This window comes from Musa acuminata, chromosome BXJ2-5 (assembly GCF_036884655.1).
Source record: "Musa acuminata AAA Group cultivar baxijiao chromosome BXJ2-5, Cavendish_Baxijiao_AAA, whole genome shotgun sequence".
Taxonomy (NCBI): Eukaryota; Viridiplantae; Streptophyta; class Magnoliopsida; order Zingiberales; family Musaceae; genus Musa; species Musa acuminata.
Genome location: NC_088342.1, coordinates 4,230,230 through 4,256,099, shown reverse-complemented (window position 1 = coordinate 4,256,099; position 25,870 = coordinate 4,230,230). Strand labels below are relative to the sequence as shown.

At 33.4% G+C, this 25,870-nt stretch overlaps 2 protein-coding genes across 3 annotated transcripts; one reads left to right on the top strand and one right to left on the bottom strand.

The window, feature by feature from the left end:
- Positions 1–1,385: 1,385 nt before the first annotated feature.
- On the bottom strand, positions 1,386–13,448 carry LOC103984043 (vacuolar protein sorting-associated protein 26A). 2 transcript variants are annotated; one of them, XM_065108117.1, is made up of 12 exons: positions 13,197–13,448; positions 11,359–11,441; positions 10,046–10,120; positions 9,834–9,908; positions 9,641–9,713; positions 8,273–8,317; positions 6,712–6,823; positions 5,584–5,650; positions 4,894–4,938; positions 3,122–3,177; positions 2,857–3,032; positions 1,386–1,885 (listed from the first exon to the last, which is right to left on the bottom strand). In XM_065108117.1, the coding sequence occupies exons 2-12, from the start codon at positions 11,359–11,361 to the stop codon at positions 1,707–1,709; spliced, it is 906 nt and encodes a 301-aa protein (XP_064964189.1). In that variant the 5' UTR covers positions 11,362–11,441; positions 13,197–13,448; the 3' UTR covers positions 1,386–1,706. The 2 variants fall into 2 exon arrangements, with proteins under 2 accessions (XP_064964189.1, XP_009399723.2); XM_009401448.3 differs by having other exon boundaries at positions 11,359–11,406.
- Positions 13,449–19,740: 6,292 nt separating this feature from the next.
- Positions 19,741–24,878, top strand: LOC103984042 (uncharacterized). The gene is made up of 5 exons (XM_009401446.3): positions 19,741–20,083; positions 21,080–21,189; positions 21,269–21,640; positions 21,731–22,493; positions 24,372–24,878. The coding sequence occupies exons 1-5, from the start codon at positions 19,885–19,887 to the stop codon at positions 24,455–24,457; spliced, it is 1,530 nt and encodes a 509-aa protein (XP_009399721.2). The 5' UTR covers positions 19,741–19,884; the 3' UTR covers positions 24,458–24,878.
- Positions 24,879–25,870: the final 992 nt, after the last annotated feature.

The following is a 25,870-nucleotide window of genomic DNA, read 5'->3' as shown; positions in this document are numbered from 1 at the left end:
AATCTTTGTAATTTTTCTCATTTATGTTAGGGTACAAATATTAAAAATATAAATTATTATTATTATTATTATATATTTATATATATACACACACACATCAACCGCTGCCTTTGGAAATTGCTTTTGATGCCTTCATGGGACCATTGCGACTTCCGACATGCACATCATGCGTGGTGGCATCAGCAACGTCGTAATCCATGTTGTTTGGAGGATATATGTCATGGAATCTCAATCTACTGCTGTTCGTCTCTACCACACCTTTACAGAGACGACGGCCACCGAAGACTTTGACGACTTCCGATGCCTAAAACCCACCTCTTTCGGTGGTAGGACTGCTGCTGGACCGATCACTTGGGTTCTCTCTCCCTTTCACGGTTTATCCAATCCAATCGTTCCCTTCCTTCTTCCATGAATAGTTCGGCACCGGGCAACACCGACATCAGAAAAAGCAATGGCAATGGTCGAGTGACTGATTCGTATGTTGTGACGTTTCTGCTGCGATCCGTATTCAAAATGCACGCGCTTTCTGGTGGAAGTCATGTCTTGTGGCTTCTCCAGAAGAGTCGAAAGAGGTCTCACTCCAAGAACGAACAATCTAGAATCGAAAAAGTTGTGGTGCGTCTATCTTGGCAAGTCACTGTTGCCGAATGTGATCTTCTATCATGTTGAGTACATCTGAAAATGAAACCGCAGCATACGATTCGAGGCTTTTGTAACCTTCATATCAAGTAGATGAGAGAATTATGGGAAAATTACAAGTTATTGCGGCACAAAAACAAAAAAAATTTTTGAGTCGAGATTGATTATTTTAAAATCAGCTAAATGAAGCTTAATCCATAAATGTCAGCATTCAAATTTTATTAAAGAAACAATAGGTTATACTATAATTATTTAGGATCGATTGTATGATTTATTTATTTTTTTCATCGGTGAGATCTATAAAGCATAGCGTTTTTAGTTAAATTAAGAATATTTATAATTTTAACACTAATATTAATTATTTTTAACTATAGGTTTTTTTTATTTATTACGTGACAATTTATGAAAATTTCAGTTCTTACAAACTTTAATATCGTGTTATGTCTAATAGTTGGGAGAGTTGGAATGACGGATATGTGTGGTTATAATTAGGTCTCCGGCATCAATGTGATCACGGGATAAATAATTTGGAATCACATCCAATCCATCAACATGACAAAAGTATCTCCCACCTGTCATTATTTGGAATCACTTCATCGTATACCTCCCAATCGTAATTTCAATTCTTCACCCTCTCACAGAAGTAAAATGGGAGAGAGCAGTTGCAGTTCCATTCAGATCTGACAGCAAATGAGCAAAACAAGATTATGCATCAAGAAATATGGTTTGCTTTAACCAAGTCCACGTAAATAAACCGATATGAATGACAAAATTTATCAAACTATCGTAGAATGTTTTATTCACAATGGAAAGATGTGATGATAGTGTGAAGAAAATCTTAGCATTCACAAATCATAAGCATTTTGGCTAGCAGCCTTGCAGATTGTCATAATACAAGTGTCTGCAGTTGGCGTCACGAGGAAGCTCGAGTGTCACACAAGTTGATTAGCAAAACATGAGCAAAGACAATCCAATTCGGAGTCTTCAAGAAAAGTTGATGCACTAGTTAAATCAGAACCATTGGTAGTTTCTTTTACAAACTCTGAAGCTTCTCTTGACCATAAACCTCAAGAAGTCTCCTGGAGGCGATATATGGTGATCTCTTGCTGCTTGAAATACCGTCGATCCTCCTCATCCACGAGAACAAGATTCAAGAAATATTTCACACTGAACTTGTTGTTGATGTTGCGATATGTAGGTGTTAACTCATAAGGGCTCAGAAACAACCTTATAGGGATTGATTCCCCTGGGGAAAAAAAAAAAAGGAATGAAAGAAAGACATTAAAACTGAAACTGACAGTGAATCTACAAAAGAAAATTATAGTTCATATACCAAGGATATTAATGAATAAGAATGTCCAATAATCATGGAAAGGAGAGGAAGTTCACATCAAATTCCAAAGAGATTTGGTGTGATTGCAACCAAGCATATACAAATTCACTTTGGGCCTTTGGCATCTATTTCAGATTGATAAAAGTAAGGTTTTCGATTCCTGACTTCAGGTTATATTACAGCTCTCCTTTTCATGCTGCAGTATTTCAAATGCTTCATTCCCTGGTTTTTAAAAAGACTAGTATGGCACCAGAATAAGATTAATGCTTTACTCTCTGCTTTGAGTACAACAGGTAGAATGCAGAATGGAGTAAGCTTAATCAGGATAAATCTTCCTCTCTGCAAATTAAAAGTGGAACGATCTTTCAATTGTCTGAGAAAAGTTTGGATTAATGTATTGTGTATTGGCTTACAGAAAAGCAAAGTTGGATGTCAGTGGCCTTCTCTGGGATTGTAGTGGTGTGAGTCTCACTCTGGTGCTTTGTACATAACTGCACAATTTGCATTGTACAGCTTTCTAGCAAGGTTATAATTTTTTTAGTTACCCAAAGAAAGTGAATAGCATCTGAAAATGCACAAGTACCTGTCGCTTGTAGCAGGAAAAGAGAAAAGAAGAAGACAAACTAACGGTGCCACCAAGAACCCGAAGAAAAATTAGACAGTTATGACTTTGCTCCAAGAATAAGCATGTACTGCAAATATTTGTCCCAAGAATTTAAAGATTCAAAATATAGGATAACATCGACACAGGCATATAGATGTTATGTTGATTAAGCAATCAGTCTGAACTGTGAAAACATGGCATGAACTTATATACTCAACCAAAGTTTCTGGAAGAAAATGCAGAATAATGTAAGGACACGGAGCTAGTCCAATATATGTACCTCTAACAGGAGCACCGTCCATTAACTCAAATTTAGCTAGCGTCTCTGTCTCAACATATGTGTTGGGCCCTGAACCAGTTGATTCTCGGCGTCTGATCTCAAGTTCCATATTCTTTATTTTGATTCTTACGAGAAGAAAGTAGATTTTCCCAATTATAACATCCTTCAGGTGATACCTAGAAGGAATAAGTTCATTTCAGCGAAGCAAATACCTATACTTACACCTAATAGCAAAAACGTAGTTAAGTATATAACTAAAACTTACTTGCTTTTATTGTATTCAAACTCTATGTGCAAACAGTCTTCGATGCCAACTTCCATCTGCAAAAATAACCATACAAGTTGAAACATCAACTAACTAAAGGTCTGGAGAAACTAAATATGGCATGCTTACAACTGCTTTTAATAAAATTCAGACCTCTGATAGTTCCTAGGAGGCTAGGACAATTAAATTTAATTGCTTTTTTAGGTTTCTTTAAGAAAAACTTCAGGATCACTCAACTACATTTTCTTGTCATAATTCGACTTTATTTTACTCTTCACACAGAGACACCAGTTATCTGTGATTACTGATTAAAAAAAAAACAAGGAACTATAAGGTTAAAAAATTCATTACTAATCAAAAGTAAGGTTCTCAATTTCGGTCCGTACTAGTGTACCGAGCCCTGCTCAATACAATACGTACCGAGGTGTACCGATGGTATGCTGGGGCATACCAATCAATACACCTCGGCAACAATCAAAACCCAGGGTGTACCAACCGATATGCCTCGGTAAGGATCAGATTTCGACAACTACAAGATGGTACAGATCCTGTATCGCTCGATACGAGGTCAAAACATTGGTACCACCTGGTAGAGGGCGGTCTGCGTATCAATATCCTCTTGGACCGATATGTACCGCCCGTACCAGGTGGTACACATCGAAATTAAGAACCCTGATCAAAAGTATAGGACATGTGGAACTTGTTGTACCGTAGGCTTATTGCTTGATACAGCTAAACACCAATAACTTTACCACGTGGTATACCGAGATGCATTTAGACAAAATCCAGTAGGTCATTGGACTGATAACTACTAGTTTGCATCGAATGGTGTAACATGTGCTTGAAACCTTGTAACGGGAATAAATGACATCTTAGTGGAAATGAGGACCTAAGACAGAATGGTTATAACTTCGAAACACTGAAGAAAAAAATTAATATTTGAAGATAGATGCATGGGTTAATGGACTGAGGTTGTTCATTTTCATTTTGCAAGACTACCTTTTCCATACATGTTCTGGTACTTTGTAAAGGATGTCATAGCTAAGACATCATAATGATGTAATGAACCGGAATGGTAAAATGCAATATCAGATACCTAGTCTTGATGCATACAAGATGAATAGATAGTAGTAAGTTAAAATTCGTCTGACAGAAAAAACAGTGACATGCTTTACCCACATAAAGTACTTACGATTATTTGGAACACAGGGCTTTTTTGTTTATCAATGTGATAGTCACATGAAATAAATTCAAAACCACAATGATTGCTGTTTCACTTGTCACCTATATTATATGCCAATGTTAGTTGAATAATGTGTAGGTTCTAGAAACTCCATGCAGCACTTGCTACTCTATGATTGTCGCTTCCCATATATTGTGCAGGAAGTCTAAGGGGCATTAAATCACAACACAATTCCTTTATACACAGTAGTACAATCCAAGGTTCGCTGTATCGTACCGTACCAGCGTTTTGACCCGAGCTCGGTATGGTACGGTACCGGTATACCGAATAATTTTATTTTTATACTGTAGCAGTGCTACAGTGTAGTGCTGTAGCACTGTAGCGGTACCGGGCGGTCCGCATACCAGTAACTTGTCGAACCGGTACATACCGCCCGATACGGGCGGTACGCTTCAGTATGACAGACCTTACTACAATCCATATTATATGAAAATACACTGATTCCACAGATACATATGTGGATAAGAGAGCACATAATACCATAACTAAGTCAAAGTTTTTGCTATTACCATCCAGAAGATACACTGACCTTAATGCTATTGTTAATTGTTGGTGCTGGGGTATAGTTGCGAACCTGATGTTATAACAAAGTAAACAACATGAGTCAAAGTATGCAAAGGAATGGAGAAAACACCAAATTCATAAAAGAAAACTAATAAAAAATGAGTTGTCCTAACAATTGCCCATGAGCAACCAGCTCTCACCAAGCTGACTTTACCTTTTATCGGTTTTGTAAGAGATCAGCATGTGGAAAATTGTTGGGAAGGAAATTCTGTGATGCAGTGTAATATTCAAAGAAAACACAAGCATGATAGAATAAACAAAATCTAGAATCTGCTATGACTAGATGTACCACTGAAGATTTTGTCTGATTAACATACTGTCTCATAGCATTTGATTTTTTGTATAATACATGTGCAGTCGTGTACCAACAAGAGTCCATCCCACTATATTTTGGAAGCATGTTCAAATTGAAATTTGTTATCTTGAACATGAATTTTTCAGATTGTCAACACGCATGGCATTCAGCATTTACATATTGCAGGATGAAAAAATACTTGTGGTACCAGACATCTGAATCGTCAAATTTCAGTTTGTTTTCAGCATGCCTCTCCATAGTTTAACAAGAAATTAGGGCATAAAGGATCAGTTCTAATATGGAAATGTTGCATTTTAAGCTACCAAATGTTTAACAACCATGATGATAGAAAGAACTTACCCAGAAATCTTGGTACTCGACAATGTTGCTTACATAGTTCCGACTGATTGTCACTTTCAAAATGTACCTGCAATATAATAGGAGATATGGTTGCTGCTTGTCAGTCACTGATATCAAACATGCCGACACATTGATCTCTCAAGGTAGCTGTTGTCCCAAATAATACCAAAATTCTAGAAGCAAATGCTTATAGTGTAAAAAAGGTCAACATGGACTAAAACTCAAACATGATTAAATTCACATAGCAACTTTCATTGGAGAAAGAGATCAAGACAGAATGCTGCAAACAATTCAGAACAGTATAAAAAATAATATCTTAAAAGAGTAAATCGATCAATCAAAAATTTATCTTCAACTCTTCAAACAGTTACAAAAAATATTTCTTGACATTTTGATATATCACACATGATTATTTTATAATTATTTTAGAGTTATCACATTCTGTCTCACACTTCCTTACTAAAGTCTGCGACAACAATTCTAAATTTTCAAGGAACATGTATAATTTAAAGATGTTGACTTTTCTTTACTGGTTCACTTAAGTTCCATGGAGTTGTCTGATCACCTAAATTAATTTTCATTCTCTCATCCTCAATCCATGCTAATCCTAGCTTGTTGTGAAATAACTTTCTTGCTACAATAATAGAATCAATTTCATTCTCTTCACCAACTTTTTACTATTTGGCTTGTCTTAATTGTCATTTATACCCTTAAAGCATTTCCGAACTAGTATAGATCATAAAATTTGCATTTTGATCTAGGATAAAAAAGTGTAAATTATAGAATCAGATAAGTGATGGTAGATGATGAACCAAGCCCAACACCAAGCACTTTCAATTTCAAACTGAATGCAATATCCTTCCATTCAACAATAAAGAATGTCATATTAGAATCAAAACAAATCAGGATTCAAATTGTCTTTTGAAGCAACAAAAGAACTTAATTGCAACACTCTAGGTGTCCGCTCTATTCATTTCCATTCACTATGCATAACTTGTCGGTAAAGACCCTAAATATAATTCTGTACAAGGATGGCATTGGTAAAAGATACTAGCTCAATACATGATTACTGGAAAACATGTTAAATTTATTTACTAAGGTATCAGCAACAAGGAAAGGTATGCTCACCTTAACCTCACATTGATACCATTATATGACTCATAGGGCATCTCAACTGATGAGAACTCAAATGGGAAAGTTTTTCTTTCATATATATCACCTGGAATATCAAGCTCCCGCACTGTAAATAATATCATGTTATTAGAATTTAAATATAATCAATTCTCTGCATAAAAGTTCATACTTCGGCACATTGTTCTTAACTTTTTAAAAGAAAAGTTTTACTTATGTAGTTTCACATTAGAATTAAAACCATATACCTTGTCCTAGTAACTCAAATTACATGCAGAACCTCTCAAATTTTAACTCTTAGGTGGTTAGACCTTGATAAAAAACATGGAAATTTTGGCTCGAGTTATTTTATAACAAAGACACGAACAAAAAAAAGGCAATAAGTTACTATAATTAGTTCAAAATGCTAGAAAAATATCAGATCAAAAGTTTTTTCACTGGCATGTTATCTTATTCTTGAACTTCTGGATCCTCAGTTTGGTTATGTTCCCTTTGTGATCAATAGCCTTTAACCATTTCCACTAATTTGGCCTCAACATCCACCTTTTCAAAAATATATAGAAGAGTGAAAGGAATTGCCGATGTATTTAAGAATTCATTTATTTATTTTGTCTTTTTCTAATTTTATAGGTGTTGACGAATTTGTTTACATTAGTAAATTGAGGCTATAACTGTCTCTTGCAAATATTAAAAAAAAGGATCTTATTTGCTGCCACCTCTTGCTTTGTGCCTCCTCTTTTTCTCTATTCAATCAATGGTCCTTAGGATAGGGCTATATAAACTATCATGGAAAAAAATATCTTATTTCTTTTTCTCTGTTCAATCAATGGTCCTTAAGATAAGGCTATGAAAACTATCACGGAAAAGCGATGTTTTCCTGTTTTATGTGCCTCATACGACTTCCGAGAAAATTGATACAATCATCATTTGTTTCATTCAATTAAAGATCAGTGACATGATTAGACTATTGTGACTGATTGTTTGTCCTGTGTCATAAAATCTTAGTGAATAAATAAATAAATTCATTCCCACATATATATATATATATATATATATATATACCAAGAAAATCTATATTTTGTAATATGGGACTAGATTCTTGCCATAGTAGGTTTCATCCTTCTCATCAACTTAAGTTCTTGTCCCTGAAACATTAGTGTGAAGTATGAAGGCTGAATGCTCCAAAAATGACACTATAGGAAAGAGTTGTTTCAGAGTAGGATGATCACAGAAACATCTAACTATTACTTGAGGTCCTACAAAAACTAGAATACTATTGTTAGAAAACACAAACTTAGGATTGATTTTGTCTGGTGGTTTTATTTACAAAAATCCTACTAACTCACTGAGAGTCAAAATGTACACCAGTGACCAGTTTAGACACCATTTACATAAACAACAGAGATCTTCCGATCTGGGTCTTAGTGGGATGCTTATTGAGTATAGTGTCCGAAGTTAAGGTATTCATGCATTTCGATGCTTGACAATATGCACTCAGACCCATTTGATGGCTTTGCAACATAAATGACATGTAATAAAAATTGAATTACCAACTAACCTAGAGAGGTAAAGTCATAAAAGTTTCCTCTGTCAAAATATAGCTCTGCAAGAATATGAGAAAACAAAATAAGGAAAACAAAGGCAATATTTTAGTAAAAGAAAAGCAGAAAATGCTCAAAACATCTAAATACAACAGTAACACTTTGCTTTGGTTACATGGACATATTGTGGATGTATGCATATTTTAGTTATCTCTAATTAAGTAAATTCTTAGGAGATTCTTATTCTGATACTGCAAAGAAATCTGCGCTACTCTAGACCAAGAAAAGCAAGCATGGCAGTAAGGCTCTTATACCAATGTTATCTAGGGAACTAGAGCGACGCAAAAAGCTACTGTAACTAAAGTAACAAGTTACAGATAGTTAAGCACAACAAGCAGTCAGTAAATAGATAATAAGTCCAACGATCATTTTCACTTTCTCAAGGTAGTTGCTAATAGCTATAGTTGGACCCAGCAAGTATCCCAAAAAAGAAAAAGGAAAAAACATAGACTTGCTCTTTCTTCCTCTCTTCCAACTTTTCAAGTGGAATGCTTATGTACTTAAAGCAATAAACTACACACAATTCTTATCACAGAAACATTGAATTGATAATAACTCCAAATAATGTTTCAATTTGTAGAGGTTGTTGTTAATCACTATAGTTGGCTTCAGCAAGTAACCAGCTAGCCTGCTTTTTCCCAGATAACCGTGGAAAAAAAAGAATATACTTGAAAAAAGGAACAAAACAAATTCTAAACCATTCCGTATCTTCATATCAGAGTATTTATACGTCTCTTGGTGTTTTTCTATACAAGAAGCATGTGCACTATTGTATTTATCTTTTCTTTTATGTCTATTCTTTGCTTTGAGGGTGACAAGGCCATCAGTTTTCCTATGGACTATGCAAAAGAAAAACAAAAGAAAAGGAATAATAAGAAAAAAAAAGAGATTCTTGAATGAGTTTACTTCTTTTGGAAGCTGCTAACTTAGTACTGAAAAAAAAAATCCACCTAAGATCTATTTTTGATGTTTAAGTTTTTGATGGTGAGAAGTGAAAAGTGAAAACATCGTTTTTCATTTTTATTTTGTTTTTGAAGTTTATAAACATGTTTGCTAGTTATGTTCTTAACTCACTGAGAACTAGACAATCGTAGTTTTACTTCCAAGAAACAAAATATAGAAATGAAGTCACCAAAAATATATTCTACTGCAGTTTTTAATTTTAAACATTTTAAACAAAAACTAAAAATAGTAGGCCAAAATCATTAGGTGCTAGAGTCAGTTATTCTCGATTTGTTACATAACAATATCACAATCACAGTAGCATTAGCAATCAAGCTGTTTATTGATACTAGCATAGAATTAATTGGTTAAACGAGGCATACCAATCTGACCAAGAAGCTCGATTTTCACACCAGTATGTTCAATTTTTTTTCCTTGAATAGGTTCGATAGACACCTGCATATTGGATTTACTGCTATGATTTATCCATACATTATTTGCATACCAAAAATTGTCACTGTATAGTAGTGCTGTGAAAACAAACAATACTAAAATCTTCAAAAGTATGTAAAGTACCTCCCCTACAATGTTTTCTAGGCTTTGGAAAAGTGGAACCATTGCAGTCTGTCCATTTTCCTTCTTTATAGAAGCCTGTACAAATACGAAAATATCCCCACCACAAGAGAACATACTGTAAGTTTAACTTGTACTGAGACTGAAAGTACTCAAGCATAGGGTTGATACAAATAAATATCAATCAGATATTCTAAATATAAACATTGTTTTACCTTTTTTCGGGTTTTCCCATCAGCAAATGAGATTGTAATGTTACATGGTGGCTTGAATGCTCCAATAATGTAATTCTGGATAATATAAGGAGAAATTAAGATGTCAAAACAGCAAAACATTTTGCAGGCAATTTAAGAAAACCCCTGAATACGTTACAAGATGTATGATGATGAAGTTCAGGGAACTTTGTACTTGCCAAAAAACATCATTTATTTGGTCAAAGTCAAGGTACTTGCACTTTCAGATGGAAGCAATGTTCAGTTTACTATTCCTCCATTTGTTTGGTGAATCATATAATGAAACTATTATCAATCAAACCCATATATCAAACAACTGCTTTTTTACCAATAAATATTAACTATACATAGTAGTTGGTCATCAGGATCACCATGTTGATGGGCATGGAAAACATATGTTTCAACATATTACCTAAAAAAAATCAGCACAAGCATGTCAACCATACTAGAAAAGCCAGCATATGGCTAGAGCAACGTTGATATATGCTGATCGGCACAACTAGGTAACACAAAATAATAACCCTTGGTTAGCACTGATAGCCTATGAAGTACCCCAAAAAAATATTTTAAGAAGATAAAAAGTTTTCAAACCTTATCTTTTTGCATAGAAATCCACAAGTGAAGATCATTTGACAATGCAACAACAGAAGAATTTGGATAAAGATAGTAAATACAACCAAGGCATAAAATTGCACTAAGTTATAAATTAATAAAGTACGAGCAATTTATCCATTCATATATGCCCACGGTGTCACTGTGTGCTAGTAGAAGTCGTCTTAACCAAGATTAAACTAAGGTTTTGATTAAGGTTCAATAACTTAAAATATCAAATCATCACAATGAGTACTTCTGAATATACTTTATTCTTCATCGTTAAAAGGGGAAAATAGACCTTGATTTATAGCAAGTCTATCTTGTTTTGGCAATCCATGCTACACTTGCTAATTAATCAATCCATAAAGTATGTAGTTTCTGTTGGGACTGGAAATTCCAACAAATCATAACTACGATTATCCAGAAAGGAATTCATAAGAGTTTTATTTACTTTGGAGGACATTTACAAGATTTCCAAATTCCAACTTTATGATGATTCCTGAGAAATTAGAGGTGATAAAAGGGGATGTGCATTTTTTTTCTACACATTAGATGTACAAGAAATATTTTGTTCAATGAGCAAAACTAAACTAGTTTCAGCTGTACAAACAGGACAAGTATCAAAGAACCCTCATAAATATCAGATGTAAGCACAACCAAGTTCCATAATATCAAAGAGAAAAAATAATAGAAGAACATACCATGCTTGAGATTGATTATCAGATAACAACCTTTCGTCCTCAGAGAACCTGAACCCATCATGTGCAATAAAATGAAATAGGTTCTAATAAAAAAGATAAGTTAGCTACTTAGCAAATCATATAATGATCAACAGTTAACACTAGAAACTAAGTTATCAGCACAATATCATGATGAGTTATGAACTTGTAGATTCATATGTCTTAGTACTTCGAATTCGTTGGCTTCTTTTGCAGTTTTCCTACTGGCAAGAGTACATAGCATAGACTATTTGTGAATGTATCATATCGTGAAAGGATGAGGCTACAAACATCTTACCTTCACTAGACCCCACCATGGCAGAAGCCTATACTAAGTTCTAACAAACCATTTTTGTCCTAAAATGAGAGGAATGAAGGTTAATAGTGGGAGATTAGAACTCGACATGGTCTTTGGCTGTTAGACTAGTCTTTTTCCAATCTACAACTACAAACCCTGACACAATCATAAGAGTTTAGGTGGGCTTGTTTAATGCATTCCTAGTATATAATAGGAGTCTGAAGATGCTCATGCCATGCTGTGCATATTCAAGAATTTTGGAGTTAGGCAGTTAGCTATATTGATCATGAAAATTCATGCAAATAGTTTGTAAATGACCATTGAATTGTTTTGACAAGAAGATAAGTTGACTGTCTTGTCTAATTCTTTTAATACCAAATTCCTACATGACCTCTCTTGGATGCTTCTGTGTTTAGCTAGCTACCTAGTTATTATACTCCTTAGGAGTTAACTTCATGTTGTTTTATTCTTGACAATGTAAAATTTCATTGCGGTGCCAACCCAAGTAGGTGCTACATAACACATGCCTTACTGCACCAACCACGTCTTAAGCATGTGTCACCACTAACCTAGGGAGGTATAAAGATCTAACAATACTTACTATAAGAGCATATTAAAACACAGTTTTCCATGTTCCAAGTTCTTCCATATCATCAACGAAGGACAGAGGTGAAGGAATTTCAATGCTAAGTGGATGGGACAAAATTTTAATCAGATCATGAAAGCATTGCTTATTGCTTATTATCTCATTCGATGGCTTATTTGGTCTGTTAAGGCATGGCCCATTGAGTTCTGACTGGAACTATATTCCCATCATTTTTCAGAACAATGTTGATCATGGTGAAGTAATTAACTTATCATTAAAGGGTCACCAAATGGCTCCATCGAGTACAATATTGGCCATGCTCTCAATCCATAAATGTATAATTTTTATACCATATGGCTTCCAAAAGTTAGCCCAATCAAATGGACAAAAAGGCTCAGCTCTGCAATCAGGCTTGATCGCGTACTGCCATATTTTGGTGCGTCGGAAAGAGCAAAACATAGTATCTTTAACGAGAAGTCATGGACACTATGACTAAGCTGAATATACTCAATTGGAACAATAACCTGTACTCAATTCCCATTCGAATAGGTCACACCAGTGGCCAATTTGTGGTCGTTTTCCTAAAAAATTTCTTTTCGTTATAACCATTCTGGTTACAATCCTCATAGTCTGATCTAAAATCATAGTACGCCTTTCGAACGAACGAGCAATGTATATTCAAGGGGATCTTCGATCCAAAACCTGATCTCAAAAGACCTTGGGTGAGACAAAATCATCCCTATTAAAATCTGCCAAGACTAGACGACATTCAATACAGTCGCCAAGAATTCAAAACTCATCCGATCCCCAACACGCCGGAGACGACGAAAAAAAATTAGGGATCCCCGACTCAAAACAAAGTATCATCCAGGATCGGAGCGGCACAGCCAATCCGTCCGATCTTAGCAGCACCCTAGGAGGAGGACGAACGCTTACCTCTTAGGCGACGGCCGCGACCAAGCGGATGCCGGAGGAGGAGGAGACTAGGAGGCGGATCCGTCCGGTTCCTTCGTACCCCGCAGGGAAGGAAGCACAAAAAGAGAGGAGAAGAGGAGAGGAGAGAGAGAGAGAGAGAGAGAGAATGAGACTTCGAGAAAAGAGGTTCGGAACAGAGGACGGATCGGATCGGAGCGGAGGACAATTACGGCAAGTTCTTCAAAAATTTTGCGAAAAATAATAAATTGACAGATAGAATTAAAAATATGTGAAATTTACGCAATGTTTAGCGAAAAAATAGAAACTTCAACAGATGGATTCGATGGTATAATAACTAAAATTAATGAAAATGAGTTGCAATTTTTATTTCATAATTCTTTTTATTATTATATATGTAATTTATTTTTTATTTAATTTATTAAAAATCTACATCACCTCACTTTGATTTGTTTTAAATCCGAGAAATATTACTTACTATAATATATATATATATATATGATTAAAGAAATTGTCACTGATCCACTTGCTTGGAAGACATAATAAACTAATCCAACAATTAACAATAACATAATATTAAAAAAAAACGAAATTGCAGGTTGTTTTAGTTGGTAAAGATCATGACTTTAAATTCCATCAAGAGCTTATATTATATAATAATAATAATAATAATAATAATAATAATAATAATAAACTTCTTATTATTTTAAGATTATAAATCAGCAAGTCAGCAATTTCATTTTTGTTTATACTCCTAAAAATTTGCACAACATTGAGGGTGCCTCTATAATGTCAAATTATTTTATATATGCTAATGTTGTTATTGTAAAAAATAAACAATTTACTTATCCTAATTTTGAATATTTCGAATAAGTATTTAAGAAATCAAAATATAAAAAATTTCATATGGATGAGTGAATTTTAGATGGATCATTACCTTTTGCGCATATTGACCTTAACGAACTTTTTCGATCAATAACATAAAAATGTGTGTTTGTTAAAATTATTATAATTTATAAAGCAAAACTATATACTTTTAAACTTATAAGCTTCATATTTATTCCTCCAAAGTTTAAGTACAGCCTATGTATTCTTATAGATTACAAGAAAAATACATATATGTTATATATTATTACTTCACAATATGGGTACAAGATATTAGTTATGATGTTAGAAAAATAATATTTTTTTCTGAAAAAAATATTATTTCTTCACAATATGAGTTCAAGATATAAGTTATGAGGTTAGAAAAATAACAAGAAATTTATTTATATCAAATTTAAGATATAAGGCATTGAAAACCAACTTGAAAACAAATTAAAACTCTAAGATATGATAAAAGAGGTGAGTACACTTATAATGAATTGAAAATAAAAATAGATAAGGGGAGATTCTCTTATGATTATAAATCATAAAGAAGCAACAAGAAAAAGAAGACATAAGCCAATGAACTTTGCAATGATTATAAATCACACATAAGTTACTTTCAAATACAAGAGTGTTTAGCTAAGGTTAATATCTCATAACCCAAGAAAAAGAAGATATGTCCCTGGATGTTATCTTTGTAGGATACTTCCTCTATAGTAAATTCTGAAATAACTGAAATCTTAAATAACTCTCTAATTAAATCTAGAGATGCAAAATATATTTTCTTTTATGACCAAATTATCTACAAATATCTCAAGTGAGTGTATTTCTTTTTTCCCAACTCTTATAGAATCCAATACTCAATGAAGAAATAAGAGAGATAGGATTGAAAATAACTTAGATAATGATTTTATCTCGATACACTAAGTTCCTTTTTAGAAGCTAACTTTTAGAAGCTACGTGCTCTCCCAATACTTTTGTTTTAAGTGATAATTAACAATGAAATAGAATTCTACAGAGTTTTTAAAAAAAATAAGATATATAAGAAGTTACAAATTAAATCATTCTTATCTCATTACTTTCATACAAAAGATCTTACTAAAATTGATATTATCTTACAAGTGAAAATTCAAAAATCTTCTAATTTTATATCATCTCAATCTCATCATGTTCAAATTTTCTATCTTCACTCTTTATGATCCAAATGTTCATCTTGTTAAAAATATTGGTAATCTTGTAAATAAAAAAAAGATACTCTCATATTATTATATCTCACCTCTATCTATCAAATATGACTAGACCTGATATCTCTTATCTCTTATGTTATATTCAAACTTACTAAATATACTAGTAACCTTAGTTTGACTCATCAAAATGCTCTTAAACGAGTTTTTAGATACTTTAAAGATGTTTTTTATTATTGACTTTGGCTTTATAGGATACATATTTCTTCTTGATGGAAGTATTATATTTTGACAATCAACTAAATAAACCATATTATCGAAAGTGCTTTTGAGCGTGTAGCACTTACACCGCTTGTCCTAAAGCATACACATAAAGATTAGATAAAAATCCATTAAATGACTAGATTTTGCTTATTTTTATATTTTATATTAAAAATAATAATAATCTAGTTAACTATTTTACTAAAAACTTAAATAGGGCTAAGATTCTAGTATCATTGAGATGAATGAGTCTTTGCCTAAAATGAGTCTTTTAACAATATAAATCCAACATTTGTGATAGGCAATCTATTGAAGGAGATTCAATGTGGGAATAATAAACCGATTGATTAGCTAAGGAGTATAATAATTAGTATTTTAATACATATAGATATAAAGTTTATCTCTAACCCTATCCCTATGGTGATTAGTACTCCTATGTAAACGTATAGGAATAACATAACTAGTGTCATGAATGAATCTTTATCTAAAATGAGTCTTCTAACAATATAAATCTAACCATTGTGATAGACGATCTCTTGAAGAAGATTCAATGTGATAATAATAAGCTGATTGATTAACTAAAGAGTATAATGATTAGTATTTTAGTACATATAGATATAGATATAAAGTTTATCTCTAACCCTATCCCTACGGTGATTAGTGCTCTTGTATAAACAATTATAATTAAGGATATGGGCAATCCTTATAATCTCTCATAAATAATCAAGATATTCACGTATGTATTTCATACTATGTGTGAGCTAGTTGACGTTTCGGTTAAAAGAATATATTTCATGCACTAACAATATTTATTTTTAATAATTTTATTTTAGTTATTTATTTGAATGGAATTAGAGTTTTTTAGTTATTTACGAGAATTGTTGGAAAGGGAAAAAAAAGTCAAATTCCCTTTCATTGTTCAGAGATTTTAGTCCCATATCAACGGTTGAGAGTAACTTCTCATCTATTCTTTTACTCTCTCCTTAGAAATTTTATTAAAAAAGATTAAAAAAATAAGATTAGCGTATTAAAAAAGATTTGATAACTCAAATATAAGTGAAGGTTTGAAAATGACATACAATTAATTTATTTTATAACACATTCTATAATTATAAAATTATCCATTTACCTCAGCTACAGTAATCGCAGTGTGCAAGTGAGTGCCATGGAAAATATGATTTTTAGGTTTTTTTAATTTTTTTTATTTCAATTTCTACATATTTAACATGTTTTGATTTAATCAAAGATTCTTTTAGTATTATTGCTCCAACACTAAAGTCCAAATTTAATCAAAAATTTCTTCTAATTTTTTATTTTAATTTTTACAAATTTAATTTATTTGTTAATTTAATCAAAAAATATTTTAATATCGAAGGACTTATTTAATTAAAATTTATTTTAATATTACTGTTCCAACATCTAAACCTGTTGGTCTCCGAGACGGTCCAAAACTTGCCCAGCGCCACAGTTGCATCAAAATCAAATCTTTGAAATGACACCTAAACCAGAAGCAAAACAAGAACCACACTAGTTTGCGAAAAGCACCCCAACACCGAAGCTGCAGGAACACAGGATGACAATCCATCAAGTGGACATTCTCCTGTCGCCGTCGCTGCTGTTGCTCTTCTTCGTTTCAACAAATTGGATTCGAACAGGGGAAAATGGTGGTGGGAATGGTAACGAGGAGGGGGTTTGTCGAGATTGGATGTCAGTTATTTCCGACGAACACAACGACGAACACAACCAGGGGAAAATGTTGTCGTTTTTTTATTGGAAAACCATGAGTTGCTTGCGCGTTCTACCACAGTGATACCATTCGCTATCATAGGCAAGATGATGATGACGATGGTAATTTGAGGTGTTAATAAATCAGGTTAATTATAGATTATTTTTGTAATTAATTATCTTAATTTTTTTTATTTTTTGTTAAATTATATTGATATTTTTATATTTATAAAAATAAAATATTTAACTCTGTTTCTTATCGCTTCTATTTGATAAAAATATCGCACGTGGACAAATGATAAACTAAAGTGACTAAAATATTTTTAGAGTCGATGCGTGAAAAGAAATAGAGTTAGATATTTTACTCTCATAAATACATAGATCTTAAATGTAATATTTAAAAATATAAAAAAAATGAGATATTAAAGATAAATAATTATATGGGGTATTATGTAATTAGCTCCAATAAACTATTAGGAAAACACTTCTAATTTAGTATTCTCTACCATACAAATCCTTTTATTTTATGCTCTTTTCTATTATATTTTTCTGGTGTATTATAACCATCATCAATCAATATAAAAATAAATAAAATTTATATTATAGAAGATTTATCATATTAACATGATTGGACTGTCCACATCTTTGCATGTGAAGAGTGCAAAGATATGTCAATCTCAATATGACAAACATGACAGTCATGCATCATACAAATTGGCAATTTTCTTACTCTACAAGAAGATAAAAAGATAAATGTAGCTCAACAACTCAACAACAATTCAATTCCAATCAAAGCATAGGTCTGGTGGTTGGCCAATATTCCTATCAGAGTCCCACATACCTATGGTTTCTTCTTCTTCTTCTTCTTCTCTTTCGCTTGTATGCTTCGCAAAGCATATCATTTAACCATAGATAAAATATTAAAAACAATTAGATGGAATTATATTTGCTCTATCACGTGATCGATCACATTTATATTTCTCCATTATTTAATCGAACCGTCCTCGTCTTGAATTGATGGGTCACAATCAAGTTTTAAGCCGGGAGTTGGACTACATATTTCAATTTGTTCGAGGAGGTACGTCAATGACATCATTCATTGATAACATGCATATTTGTTGTAATGTACTGTCATGCTTTGGTGAGTTATACCATCAACAGTCACATCATTTTAATATCAGTCGTTTTCGACTTTCTTACCACTTCATTGTATGGACGTTCATTAGGAACATGCTTTTAGATTTAGCTTAATTTCATCGATTCATATTAAATTAGCATGTCCAATTGGAGTTTGCTTGAATTGATCGATGATTTATTTGTAGTACTTCAATCAAATATTATTTATTTTAAGACGACCATTTAGATATATATTAAAATAAAAAACGTGAAATCTCTATAATTAAATATGCTGTACGTATTCTGTAGCAATTTAATACATAAGTAATAGAATGAATATAGTTAGTTATATATTAACATTTTTTAATCATTCATACTCGTTATTGTTTAATGAGATATAGTATTTCAATTTATTTATAAAAATATTAGTAGTTGATAATTTTTTGTACATATAATATATAATATATTTTCTATTAATAGAAAATTAAACTTATATTGGGAAAAAAAATAAATAATTAATATAAATTAATCTGATTAGTTCTAAACTGGAAGTATGCTAAAAGTAATCTGATGGTTATATTTTCATTAACTGCAACTTCCTTTATAAAAATATTAAAAGTTGATTTTTTTTACATATAATATATAATATATTTTTTTTATAATTATTTAAAAATTAAACTTATATGAGAAAAAATAAAAATAATTAATATAAACTTAATATAATAATCTGATTAGTTTCAAATTTGAAATCGGTTAAGCCATATTACTATTAATCTTAGTTTAAATATTTTAAGTCAATAATTTATATTAAAAAATAAATATATCAGTTAGTCAATCATGTCAAATCATGATAAAAAATACATGCATTGCTTTATGATTGATGCCGAAAAGATTATCCTAAGATCAGAGGACACATCATACTTAAAATCATTATTAGATATCATAATTTGATTTAGACTCACCAATATATAAATGAATAACTAATTATCAAATAACAATAAAATATTTCTACGAAAACATCTTCTTCATAAAAATATTAAAAATTATTTTATATTTATTTTTAATTAATATTCTTCAGAAATATAGGGCGAGAATATTTTTTAAAATGTATTTTATTTAAATTTTTTAAAAAAATATTACATCACTTATTACTTATGAAATAATATATTAATCAATTCGGATATCTCAAGAGACAAAAAAGATATACATATTTAGAAATATAAATTAATTACTAGTATATTGATTAATTTGATTTTGTTAGATGTGTGTGAAAGATTATAATATTTAAAAAGATATAAAAATTAGAAGGGTAAATACGTCATTCGAAGCTTGGCAGTGAACAAACCCGTTAAAGCTGAGCAAATAAAGGTTAAAGCGAGAGAGCAATATAAAATATTCGGAACAGCTGGTGGTTGCTCTTCCACTCCCACTTCCCCCCACCTCCGTCTCCGTCTCCGCTTCTCTTCTCGTCGTTTCTGCGACTACGAGCATCGCTCTTCTCTGTTCGAGTGGGTGCGGGGGCTTCCGATGCCCTCTAAATGGGGAAGCCGGAGGAAGTCCTCGTCGAGGTGCCCGATCTAGTGGACGCCGGCGGCGGGATACGCTGGGCGTGCCCTACTAGAAGCCTCGTCGTGTTGGCCCTCAGCGTTTGCGTGCTGCTCCCCGTCATCTTTTGGCTCCCACCCTTCCGCACGCGTCGATCCGTATTCGTCCCCGATGACCCCGACAGCCTTCGTGGTGAGCTCCATTTCCTAGATTCCTTTGTCGATCTTGTGGTGATGGGTAGTATTTTGCCATTTAGGTGTTGTTTCGTGTGATGAGATGGGCACTCTGGGTCTTGTTGGCGTTTTTCTTGGACATATTGGATCTGGGATTTTAGGGGCTTTGGTCTTTGAAGCAGATTGAACTGCGTCTTCTCTAGCTTTTTGTTTTCTTTGTGTCGCAAAATAAAAATTATGCTTATTTTTTGCTTGATCGCTCCCGTAATATAATTCAAATAATTAGTAGAAAAATATATGGACATGTTAAGAGTCTATCCTAATTATATTATGCTCATTTAATAAAAGGCTTATGTGATAAGTTGTGGGAAATTAGTACAAGTATAAGTGACTTTATATTATCCTATCATGGTTCACATGAGACATAAAACGTGTGAAATTGTGTTTTGATGCTTATGATGCTGTATATGCCGTTACATGGTATGCATATGGAATAGGCTTGAGTTAGGAATGCTAGATTAGTGCATGAGTTAAGAATGAATATGCTTATGTTGCCCTTCTATATTGGAGATCTCTGTCTGAATAATGCAGGCATGGTTTGAGGAATGGTTTAATCGGCTCCAAGTGAGATATCTATTAATAAATATAGCTATTTGAATCGACAAATTTTATGGTTGATCTATAACTTTAATTTTCTGCTACATGATGGTATATGTTTTGTTGATTAATGTGGAATATACTGCACTGGATAATGCCCGACCAGGAGAGTATAACCTTAACCTGATGTTACCAGGTAGAAGCAAAAACTGTAACCATAATTTAGTGGTAACTTAAGCATTTTGAGTAATGGATATGTTCATACGTACCGGCTAATATGAATAGCGTAATTGTACTTAAGAGGTGATATACAAATCCATGCATAGCCCTGTGATGAACTGGTAATTGTAATTATTTGAATGCGGAAGGGATATCAAGAAACTTATTGGAGATAAATGTTTATCTTGTTTTGTTACAGCTGAAATCCAGGCAAGCTTCATTTTGCAAAAACCAATTTCACAACTTGCTGCTGATGCTGCAAGATTGGAGTATGACATTTTTGAGGAAATTGGAATTCCAAATACCAAGGTTTGATTTCACTTTGTTTCTGTATATTCAACTTTATTCTCATTATTCAGAAGATTAAGAAATTGAATTATCTCAACAGGTTTCAATTATTTCCATGCAACCATTGTCTCCAGAAAACTCTACGTATGTGGTATTTGGCTTTCTTCATAACCCCAAAAATGCTTCAATAAGTTTACAAGCCCTAAGTATTTTAAGGTCGACTCTGATAGAGCTGGTCCTTCAGCAAACTAATATATCTTTGACATCATCAATTTTTGGGCGCCCATCTGCTTTTGAGCTTTCGAAGTTTCCTGGAGGGATCACTGTTATACCATTGCCATCGACTTCTATTTGGGACAGAGCACAAGTCCTATTTGTCTTCAAATTAAATAACACCATTGAACAGATTCTGGAGAATATTGACCGCCTGATGAGTGAACTTAAGTTTGGACTGAATTTGAGGTCTTATGAGGTGCCCATCCTGTTACAATATGCTTTTCGTATGTTTGCAATCTATGTTTGAACTGTGAAACAAAGCATTAAATATGTTGTTTGTATGCAGAATGTATATGTGAAGCTGATGAATGCAGATGGTTCCACGGTGGCACCACCAGTTACTGTCGAGGCTTCTGTTTTGTCAGATGTTGGAAGTGGTACTCTTTTACCAGATAGAATGAAACAACTAGCTCAGGTCATCACAGGGCCTGATGCAAACAATCTTGGACTTAACAATTCTGTTTTTGGAAAAGTAAGGCAAGTGCAGTTGTCATCATACCTTAAACCCTCAATTTTGTCGCTGGCCCCTGGTCCATCTCCTCCTCCTTCTCCATCTCCATCTAATGATGTTCTTTACCCTGTACCTCCTGCTTCCTCTAACCCTACTCTCTCTCCTTTTGCTCCTGCTCCATCAAATGATCAACATCAACAGCCTCCATGTTTATATTGTCAAATTTCTCCATCAGAAAGTCCAATGGCATATCCACCTGCCCCCAAAAATGGCATTCAGCCGCATTCTTGGTCTGTGAATGCACCTGGACCTTCACAAAGAAAGATTGATCCTTTTCCTAACCATTATCCTTGTCCCTCTCTGGCACCAAATAATGGTCAATCAGTCCATCTTTTACCACCACTTTCTTCCAATCATTTGCCAGGTTTGGCCAGTCCTCCAAGTCATGAAGCAATGGGGTCAACTCCCAAAGGGAACCCAGAGCACTCACCATTGTCATCTGCAGCTAGCTATGCTCCCAGTCCAGTGCAAGATGTTGGAAATGGTGGCAGATTGTCACCATCACCTGTGCCATCACTTATTCCACTTACTTTGTTATGTAAGTTACTTTTGCTAACTAATTGGCATGGTAGTTTGGTTAAAAAGAAGTGATTTCAGAGTCACTGGTTTTCTTTTGGGTTTTTTTTCAAATTTATGCTTAGATTATCTGAATAGCTACAGAATATAAATCTAACTTAATATCTTGTTATTTGAATAATGGTAAAGAACATCTTTGGAACTGGCATAAGAAATTGACTGCTTTATATCATTTGAATATGTTCTTAAATGCCTTTTGACTTGTATCCTTAGATTATATTGATTCCTGTTAAATTTTAAGGACATATCCTTTTGACTTGTATCCTTCCATGTCATTAGATACGTTGATTTATTCTATAATGTTTAACCAACCCTCAGTGTCTTCAATTGTCATGAAACGAAGTTCATGAACTTGAACATTGACCAACAGTTCGGTCCTATATTTTGTTTACTTGTAAAGTTCACAGTGAGGTAGTGCTTACATGAGATTGGCTCACTAGTTACACCCAGACAAATACATGTCGACAATTGCTCCCAAAGGCATGTGGACATGTTGGTTTTAACTTATTTGTTCTGGGTTAATTACAAGATGGGACATATGATGCCCATATTTTTTTAATTTTTAATTTGATTTGAAGTCTCTAGAATGGTTATCTGAGCTGCAGTCACCACATGTATGTAGGGTCTACAAGATACATGTTTGGCATACTTTTTGTTGACTAGGTTTGGGCCACAGAAATAGCATCTCTATTTTTAGGTAGAAGGCTGTAGACATTTACTCTCTAGATCCGGTGCTAGCAGTAGTTTCATTCACTAGGTTCATCCTTATTATGTTTGCATACTTTTTGACCAAGGTACGTTGGTGGCAGTCACTTTTGTTATTTTAGTTGTTGAAACTTCGAAATTACTTTTCATCCTTGGCTATGTACACTTCTTCCAACATGAACATATTCATGCATGTTATAGAACTCCTGTGATAGCATTGCACAAATCACAACAAATCACATTACAAGTTGTCCTTGTTAAAGAACAAGGATTTAGGGTCTTACTCCAGTTACCTAGCAGAAGCTTGTGCTGAAACAAAATTGGAGGTTACTTTTATATAGATAACAAGTTGCATGAATTCTTCAAATCTTTAATGACAAGTGAGCCCCTGAAACACCATCTTTCCTTTGCAACCCATTGAAGACTATTACTAACTTGATATTATAGAAAAGATTAGTCTACTTAATTGCCCTTCCATGTCATTTTCTTGCGACTTTAATTAATGTGCTGCTTCAAGGTTTCTCTAGCCATGTGATATCTGCGACCCTTGTAACAATGAACATACCATGTACAAGGCATGTGCCCGGCCTAGGTACTTGGGACAAGTCATGCATGTATTACGTCTCCATGCCAACTCGTTGTGACAACCATGATTTATCGCTATAGCTAAGTTATCAATAGAATGTCTTAACTAATTTTTAAAATAATATCTCCATTTTCCTTGATCTTTATATGATTAATAAGCACCTTTTTGATATTCATCCTTGACACATCTAATTGTTTTTATTATCTCAATACTTACTCTTTCTAGTTTTAGAAGTCTGCTAAATATCTTTTCCTCATTCTAATGCATAATTTACTCTAAAAATTATCATAAAAACTATGTGATAAATATCCCTTGATACCATCAATGTCAGTCCTAAACCAGAATGTAAAAGGTGGATAATTGCATTAGGCTGTTGAAACCAACGTGAAACTAGTAAAAATTTATGAGCGTATTTGAAGTCACATACATTCTTTAATATGTCACTTGTAGTGAAGCTTTTGTGTTGTCTATTAAAGGTTGCCACATAATTTGAGCTGAAAAAAAGTACTTTATTGAGTTCCTGATCTTATATTCTAATTACTTCTGCAGCAAAAGCTGCAACCTCCATGCCCTGGGAGATGAAGCTGACTGGATTTCTGGGATTCATGGTGTTCCAACTTATATGCGGGCCATGATAGTGGATATACAGGAACATAAAGTGGATCTTCCAGCATGTGTTTTACTGCTCATATCTGGGTCATCAACGGTATCTGGAGTTCAGCTTGCAGCGAAAGCAGTTGTACTGCTTCTGAGGTTTTGTGAGCTGAAGTAGAAAGCTCCCTACAAGAGGGAGATGGAAGGTTTGCGGGGCATGAGCAAATCTCAACAAGTGTAAATATAAGGTAACCGTCTGATAACCATACCAGGTTTATAGCTGCAAAGGCGGCTGATCTCTTTTCTTTTCCTTTTAAATGTAAGTGCTCCCCGAAGGGCTGGGGCACCTATATAGGCTGTTGATGCGAGCAAGTAGCCTTTTTTTCTAACCTTGTCCCCCACTTGACTAATCCTCAAGTGTTATGCAATGAGTATTATATATAAATCTAGTGAATCTGATAATTTTTGTGCGATTGACCCAGTTGATAGCTCGATGAATGCTTTTCCCGTCCGTACCTTTCAAGTTAAATATTGTTTTTTGTGGAAGCTGCATGTCTTATTTTATTAGAAGAGGAAACTCGATGTCATAATAAGATTTGCTTCTTTGTGATCCTGCCATCCTGGTAATCAAAGTTTTGAATCGTAGAAGTAAACTTTTGCCTGTAGGAAAAAATGAGCCTTCTCAAAGTGCATGATCTATAGCTGGTTAGCAGCACCTACCTGCCTTCACAGAGGGTTGATGAATTGAGTTGGTTTCTACTTCATGAACATGCTTGCTTTTCTTGTTTTAATGTAATTAGTCATCATTTTTCTGGTGTTTCATGTCAGCGCCTTGGCATCATTTTGTTTCTACTTTATGGATTTTGAGAAACTTTTTTTGATCGAGAAAGAATTTTGAGACAAATCGAAAGAGTAGAAACCTCAATCATTTAGATTTGTCTCATATTTTATTACTTTTAGATCAAAGTCAAAATATTTATTACAGTTCATAGCCTATTGACAAAATAATAAGATAAAAAGGCCAATGTGAACGACAACAAACAAGAGTTGGAGACTGCTCATATTACGGAATTCATACGCAAATATAAAAAAGATTATGATTATTAATGTGCAAAAAAATATTAAAGTTCATGATATTTGCGTCTGACAAACCCATGCTTTCTGTGTACCATAATAATTTTCTAACGTACCACTCTGTCATCTATCACTATCATGGTATTGATCAATTTGATAGAAAAATGCAGTGAAAATAATTTCGAGTTCGCGTGATCAAAACAATCATGTTCTCTTTAGTCAAGATCAGATTCATCAATCGGGTGTAAAAATCGACAATTAAACCGTCAATCGATTCAATTTACTGATTAGGCATTTTGTATCTTAAAAGAATAAATTGTCTTCTATATTTTTACATGTCATTAAATATTTTTATTTTTAAAATTAATATAATTGTTAGA

Bases quoted from the DNA above. Each gene is read 5' to 3' on its own strand.
- LOC103984043 (XM_065108117.1), bottom strand. The intron at 5,651-6,711 runs GTGAGCATACCT...ATTATATTGCAG, and splicing joins GGTATCAATGTGAGGTTAAG to GTACATTTTGAAAGTGACAA. The intron at 3,033-3,121 runs GTAAGTTTTAGT...TATTCCTTCTAG, and splicing joins TTTGAATACAATAAAAGCAA to GTATCACCTGAAGGATGTTA.
- LOC103984042 (XM_009401446.3), top strand. From the start codon at position 19,885: ATGGGGAAGCCGGAGGAAGTCCTCGTCGAGGTGCCCGATCTAGTGGAC. The intron at 21,641-21,730 runs GTGCCCATCCTG...GTTTGTATGCAG, and splicing joins TGAATTTGAGGTCTTATGAG to AATGTATATGTGAAGCTGAT. The intron at 22,494-24,371 runs GTAAGTTACTTT...TTACTTCTGCAG, and splicing joins TATTCCACTTACTTTGTTAT to CAAAAGCTGCAACCTCCATG.